This window comes from Trypanosoma grayi, assembly GCF_000691245.1.
Source record: "Trypanosoma grayi strain ANR4 Tgr_907_V1, whole genome shotgun sequence".
Taxonomy (NCBI): Eukaryota; Euglenozoa; class Kinetoplastea; order Trypanosomatida; family Trypanosomatidae; genus Trypanosoma; species Trypanosoma grayi.
The window spans coordinates 1-6,841 of NW_008826526.1; the positions used below are offsets into that span (position 1 = coordinate 1).

General features: G+C 54.2%; 4 protein-coding genes across 4 annotated transcripts; all 4 read left to right on the top strand.

The window, feature by feature from the left end:
* Window positions 1-780: 780 nt before the first annotated feature.
* Window positions 781-1,128, top strand: DQ04_09071000 (hypothetical protein; the record flags this gene model as incomplete). The annotated part of the gene is made up of 1 exon (XM_009315802.1): window positions 781-1,128. One exon carries the CDS (start codon window positions 781-783, stop codon window positions 1,126-1,128), a length of 348 nt encoding a protein of 115 aa, XP_009314077.1.
* A 431-nt stretch (window positions 1,129-1,559) lies between these two features.
* DQ04_09071010 (hypothetical protein) lies at window positions 1,560-2,795 on the top strand (the record flags this gene model as incomplete). The annotated part of the gene is made up of 1 exon (XM_009315803.1): window positions 1,560-2,795. The coding sequence occupies one exon, from the start codon at window positions 1,560-1,562 to the stop codon at window positions 2,793-2,795; it is 1,236 nt and encodes a 411-aa protein (XP_009314078.1).
* A 641-nt stretch (window positions 2,796-3,436) lies between these two features.
* DQ04_09071020 (hypothetical protein) lies at window positions 3,437-4,801 on the top strand (the record flags this gene model as incomplete). Its single annotated transcript, XM_009315804.1, has 1 exon — window positions 3,437-4,801. The coding sequence occupies one exon, from the start codon at window positions 3,437-3,439 to the stop codon at window positions 4,799-4,801; it is 1,365 nt and encodes a 454-aa protein (XP_009314079.1).
* Window positions 4,802-5,438: 637 nt separating this feature from the next.
* Window positions 5,439-6,836, top strand: DQ04_09071030 (hypothetical protein; the record flags this gene model as incomplete). The annotated part of the gene is made up of 1 exon (XM_009315805.1): window positions 5,439-6,836. One exon carries the CDS (start codon window positions 5,439-5,441, stop codon window positions 6,834-6,836), a length of 1,398 nt encoding a protein of 465 aa, XP_009314080.1.
* Between the last annotated feature and the right edge of the window lie 5 nt (window positions 6,837-6,841).

Genomic DNA, 6,841 nt, shown 5'->3' on the forward strand with positions numbered 1-6,841 from the left:
GCTGGCCCTCTCGTTGTGCTGCGCGTGTGGGTGCGTGACGGCTGCTGAGCAATCAGAGGGTTCCCTGAATGGCTGCGATGCATAGAAGTTGTCGCCAGGATCCGGTGAAATGTTGTCTTTATGTAGTGGCTGGCGCTAAGGGCCTTCTACGACGGCGTTTGGTTGCGCATTCACGCCGATAGCTCTGCGCTGGGAGACGACTGGGATGCGAAGCGCTGAGTTGTCTTCAGGCTTTGCAGGCCGAAGGCGGTTCCTGGTGGTGGTGCTCGTATTCGCACTGCTGGTGAAATAACCCACAGTGGTGTACGGCGCATCTCTGTGGCGCAGAGTGAGGGTGGGTGAAGTCTCGCTCACCGGTACTGCTCTTTGAAGCGACGGTGCAATGCCGTTTCACGGTGGAGTTACAACAGATGCGGTCAGTGTGCCTCCGTGGCGAAGAGTGGTTGTCGTCAAGTACACCCAAAGCGTCTCCCACCTACGATGAGGGAATTCACATGCGCCGGGATGAATGATTCATGAAGGATGATTCCGCTGCTCTAGCTCCGTTGCCACGCTACCCTGGTGCGTAACTCCCTGAGGCTGAGGGAAAAGACAGGTGGGGTGTTGATTAGGCTCTCGGGACTGCTTGAATGTGTGAAGAAGACGTTGCCGACAAACAGACGGGAGCCGCGGCCCCTCCTTCGATTACCCCCAGGGTGGAGGTGTACACAACGACTGTGGTGTGGGTTGCAGTACTCCTCAACAACCTCCCTCTGATGCCCCTCCCCCCTTCAATTGAAGATGCACTACGGGCGAAATTCCATTTTAGTGAAGGCGCTACTTAGTACCAAATACATGATGCCAGGAATTGAACGTCTGTGCCTCATAAGGACTCACTCTCTGATGATGCGACCTCAAGCAGATATTAGGATCCTTGGGATCGCTGTAGCACCACCGCCCACTCCAAGTCATAGCGGGAGTGGAAGCAGTGACTCATCTATCCGTGTCTCTGTGGCGTGTGTATTCACGGGTCAGCAATGGTGTACGTATCATTGCGTGGTGTTTTTTGGACTAGATTCTAGTTGTTGTGTTTCTTTTTCTTGGTTTCATGCTCTGGGACCGGAGCAAATCCAATTGTACTCTCGATGATACTGAACGTACTCAGTACAGCCGTGGAAGGCTTATCGTTTGTTTTTTGTTATTTGAGATTTGCTTGGTGCACTCCGGTGTGGTGCCCATTACACGCTTCTTCTGCTGGAAAGTAATTTTATGCCATGATGTGCCACAGTGCGACGGTTGGGGTTCTTCTCCTGACTGTGGGTGCTGACCTGTGTGGCAGTGATGTGTGCGTGTGTGTTGGGGCTGCCTGCTGTGCATCGTGTCTCTTTTCTCTTCCCTGCAGACCCCAGCTGCTCAAGCGATATTGAATTATGGCGACAGTGCGCCGCGTTGTGTGTGTGTTGGCCGCTGCTCTTTGCTGCACGGCCTTGTGCGTGGCTGCGAACTCTGATGATGCCCCCTCTGTGCAGCCACTCACAAAAGAAGGTGTGGGAGGGGGGATGTCTTAGAAGGAGGCGGACATGAAGGAGGAGGAGAGTGCGCTGGAGAGAGCGAAGAGAGGTGAGTTGGCCGCCAGAGGTGCTCAGGCTGCACTGCAGATGGCGAAAGAGGCAGCAGAAGGGGCCATGCAGGCAGTGGAGGAGGCAGTAAAGCAGGCAGTGAAGGAGGTAGCGAAGGAGGTTCAGTTGAATGCTGATGCTGAAAACAGTGTAGCGAGAAAATCTTTGAATACAGCTACAATTGTTACAAATGCTGCGGCCGTACTGTTGCTGCCCAATCCGTCGTCTTCGGGAGCGCAGCCTACAGGTGTAAGTGACACGACAGTCAAGCTAAAGACAAAAGCACAGGAGGTAAAGGAGGTGCAGAAGGCAAAAGAAGAATCCACTAAACTGTTGCAGAGTGCCGCAAAAATAAAATTGGAGGCTGAGGGCCCACTGCAGAAGGCCAAGGACGCAGTGTTCAAAGCAGAAGAGGCGCTGCAAATGTTTCGTTGGGCGGAGGCGAATGCAACAGATGCGGATCAGCACGTCAAGAAAGCAGTGGAGGCTGCAAAGGCAGGAGCGACGGCGGCAAAGGACGTGGCTTACAATTGCTTTGTTCAAGTGGAGAGGGCATACAATGCATCGCTGGCGGTTGGGCGGTCAGTGAACGAAACAGATACAGCAGCGCGGGAAGCTCACAGCGTGGCCGAAAAGCTTGATAAAAACGAAATTACGGCTGAATGGGTAAAAACGTTGATTGGTGCGTATCGAAAGGCACAACCAGCCCGTGAAGCATTTTACATTGCTGTGTCGGTGTTCAGAGATGTACAAACATTCGGTAACAAAGCAGCAGAGAGTGCCGATGTCACATTGGCCTCCATTGAGGGCCAACTGCGGACAGCTGCAACTGGTGTTGATAAAAGTGTGTCTGCGGGGTCAAGAGCTGAGGCCGTGCTGAAGGAAGCAAGGCAGGAGTTGAAACAACTTCAGGAACAAGCGGGAAAGTCGGGCGCGCCTGAGACTAAAGAGGAGCAGCAGGAACAGGGTTCAGTGATGAGGGACGAGCACAGTCTTCCGCCACAATCCGAGGGCGGTGCCGCAGTGGCTCCTGGGAAGAAGGATGGCTCACGTCCCTCAGCAACAGAGGCCACCACCGTTCCTGGGGCTGATGCTGATGCTACGCCCGCTCTCGCCAGCAATACTGATGGCAGCAGCAACCCTGCGTTGGTGTATGCACCACTGCTGCTGCTTCCGGTCTGTGTGTCTCTCTGGTAAGACGTGTCTCTCTCTGTGTCTGTGTGTGCGCAGAGAATGATGATGATCCCTCCGTAATTGAGCTGGGTGCTGAGGACTCTGCTCTCAATTTATAAAGATTCATGTGTTGTAGTTTCACTGCTTGCTTCATGTGGCCAGTCGCCAATAAGTAAACCCTGACGACACTCATTGTGCTCGATGTCGTTGGTGGAAGTTCTTTTTGTCTTTTTTTCCTTTGCTTGGGAGTTGTGTTTCGCTCGGGGCTCCGCCTCTCCCGCTGGCTGTGTGCTCCGGTGGCTGACTCCCACTTCGGTGTGGGCCACACATTTCCCTCCACCGGGCAGGGGGCATACACCACACATGGGCGAATACGGACAGCGGCGTTGTGTTCAGTGTGACTCACGCACAAATAAATAGAGAGATATCTAACTGGGCTTTTTCTTTTCTAGTTTGTGTTTGTTGTTATTTTATGGGGTACTAACTGTCCTTTGGGCTGTGTGCTTATCCCGCCGGTAATTCTTTTTCTCTACGTGCTTCGCGTATCCACTGGCTTCCCCTGCGCTGTGCTGCTGCCCTCCTCCGCTTGGAGTGGGTGCGACTGCTCTGTGTCCCTCTCTCTTCCTCTGCTCTGCAGGCCACAGCAACCAGGGGTTGTATCAAGCATGACGCTGCGCCGTGTGGTGCTTTGCGTGTGGGTCCTCGTGCTTTGCTGGTGCAACACGCCCCTCTGCGTGACGGCTGCTGCGGCAGGTGTGGAGTCCGTGGAGCCTCCATCGGCAGCGAAGACGGCGGATGCGGCGCGGGAAGCGGAAGGCGCCGTGAGTGCGGCCCAGACGGCGGCTTCAGAGGCACTGCAGGCAAGAGATGCCGCTGGGGATGCGGTGCTGGAAGCGTCGCCCGCAGTGAAGAACGCGGAGGAAGCCGCGAAGTATGCAGAGATGGCGCTGGGGAAGGTGAAGGAGGCACACACGATAGCTTCAAAAAAGGAAGACGTGCGTCTGGCGGAGAGAAGCGCCCAGGAGGCAGTAAGGCATTACCAGATTGTGGCAGAGAAAGCCAATCAGGCGGTGTCATTTGTGGAAAAGATTGTCAGACTGTCTCTGAAAGCATCGGAGAGTGCCAAGAGGGCGGCCGCTGCGGCTGCTGAGGCGAGTAAAATGTCCGCAGCAGCAGCAGCACAAAAAGCCAAGGAGGCGGCAGCAGTGCCGGAGGCGGCAGCGGCTGCCAATAAGGCTGCGGCAAGTGCGGAGAGTGCTGCTGAGAATGCCCAGAAGGCGGCGAAACTGGCCGATGAGGCAGTGAAGAAATGTGAAGAGGCAATGAAAAACAGCCGGGCTGCAGGAAGACTTGCCAGTGAGACAGAGCAGGGCGCTAAGAAGTTGGAGGAAAGCGCTCAGGAGTTAAATAAAAAAGCTGCGCTTGTAACTTCATCCCATGGGACCAGTGTCAAACATGTGGATCTTGAGAGGAGTGCCAGTGCGGCACTGACAGACGCTGAGAACACAAAAAAGAAGGCGGACCAAGTCGTGGTGGAGGCGAAGGCTGCAGCAAAGATCACTGAGGATGTTGTGAGTGATGCTACGGATGTCGCAACTCTCGCAGAATCGGCAGCGAAGTATGCTCTGGCTGCAATGAATCAAGCCATGGAAGCGAAGGCCGCAGCGGAGGCTTTGCCGACGCAGTCTCAGACGAAGTTGGCGAAGGTGCCGGCAGAGGTGGAGGAGGTGCCGAAGGGAACTGCGCACAGCCCTATTCCTCCTGCTTCCGCTGCTGCTGGTGGTGTTGAGCCTTCGCAACCCAAAGCGGCAGCCCCGAAGGCGGATGCGCCAGCAAACCATGTGGAAGCACCTCTCTCTCCGAGTAAGGACATGACCGCAGGGATGGAGACTTTCGTGAAAGGCCCCGGGACGAGTGGACTGCAAGACAGTGGCAATGCGGACAGCAGCGGTAGCCCTCTCTGGGTGTGTGCACCGCTTCTGCTGCTTCTGTTGATGGTGGAATCTCTTGGCTTGACGACTGCGTGGTAAGATGTCTCTGTGTGTGGTTGTGCTTGCGTTTATTCAGGCGTATGAGGTGAATGCGATTGTGCTGGTTCTTTAAAAGTGTGATTTCTACACGATAAGACTCATTTGCTTACGTTGCACTGTTGCGCCGTACTGGGCGTGGCGCTGATAAGTCAAGTGTCAACGGTATATTCACTGTGTGCTGTGGCATTGGAAAAGGTGGGCTTTCGTTTTTTTTTTTTTTCCTTGTCTTTGGGCTTTGCTCTGCACGCAACTGCGGGGGCTCCTAACTAATTTGTTGTTTTTCTCCTGGCGGCTGCAGCTTGAGCTATGCACTGCATCCCTCACCCCTGTCACGAACGTTGCACACGCACTGCCGTGAGAGACGGAAAGGAGCTTAAAATTGGTGCCTTGTTTGCCCGTCTGTATACTTCCACTGCTGCGTGGCCCCGCGTGGTAGAGGATTGCTTCAGCATGGCTGTGGGCTTATTTCTGCCAGCGGAATCTTTGTTTTCTTATGCGGTGTCTCTTACTCGGGGCGTTTCTTTGAGTCTGCTGTATTTCTCTCCATTGCGTTGTGCGTCGGCGACATATTGTTTTTTCTCAATTTTCGCCTCCTATGTGCTGCGAAGACTCGAAGGGAATCTGCTGAGTTTTGCTGATGATGTTGGGGCGATGCGTGCCGTACCTGCTGCTCTGTGCCCTTCTCTGCGCCTCGTTGTGTGCGGCGGCTGAGTCTGCTGCTGCTGGTACTGAGAGGGCGGCGGCGCAGACGAAGGTGGACGCGTGCACTGACGCTGCGTCAAAACTCGGGAATGCGTTAGAAAGTGCTGCTCAGGCTTCTGCCAAAGCTGGGGAAGCAGCGAATAGGGCCGCGACTTTGCTTGAGAAGGCTGGTAAAGCAAAGGAGCACGCTAAGGCTGCAGAGAGTATGGCAAACGAGGCAGTGAAAAGTATTGACAGTGAACAGGGCGTGCTGAAGAAGATACCGGAATTGGAGGCTCTTACCACAAAGGAAAAGTTATTGGCCGAGAAAAATCTCCCGACTCTTGCGAAGAGTGTTCAAACTGCGGCGGATAAGGCCAACATGGCTGCGGATAATGCTACGAGTGCTGAAGTGCTACTCAGGGAGGCCGAGGAAAATGCGAAGGAAGCACTGGCAAAGGCAGAGGAAGCACAGAAACTGTCGGCGGCCGCAGTGCAGAGCGCCAAGGGCGTAGCGAAGGAAGTAAAAGCGACAAATGTAATGAATGGCGAAGACGTGCAGAAACTCTCAGCGGTTGCTGGGAAGGCTAAGGAGGCTGACAAGAAAACAGCGGATGGCGCTTCGAGTGATTCTTCAGCAGTGAAGAAGATTCGACAGGCACTGGCCGAGATCACGGCCGCGAAGACAAACGCGGATTTGGCGGCAAAGAGTGCCAAAGGAACCAAAGCCGAAGTTACGGAGGTGGAAAACTTAAAGTCGTCTGAGGTTCACAAGAACGACGCAGATATAACCAATGACGTAAAGAAACTTGTAGCAAAAATGACAGCAAGCGCTACAGAAGCAAAGACGAAAGCTGACTTGACAGCAACGAGAGCACAAAAAGCCGCGCAGATTATTGATGGTGCACTCGAAGATACCAAACAGGTGTCTGCCCTTGCAGAAAGAGCATTGGGCGCCGCTAAAGAAGCAAAGGATTTGATTGAGGAAGCCAAAGAAGTTATTGATGCATCGCTCCAAAAAGCAAGGGAAGAGTTGAAGGTATTGACTGATAAAGCGAAAGAGACTCCAACGGGGGTCTCGAGTTCGCATCACGCATCTGGGCCACACTCTGTGAATGAAAAGAAGATGCCTTCATCTGTTGTGCCGCCCACCAGGGCCACTGCGGCTCCTCCCCACACACAGAGCGGTGCGGATAAAAATCAGGAGACCACCGATGAGTCGCTCACTGTTGACAAAAGCGATGGGCCCGCAGGTAAATATGACATTGGAATGACGGACGGCAGCACCAATCCTGCGTGGGTGCGTGCGCCGCTGATGCTGCTGCTGCTGTTTGTCTGTGTGGCTGTGTGGTAAGACGT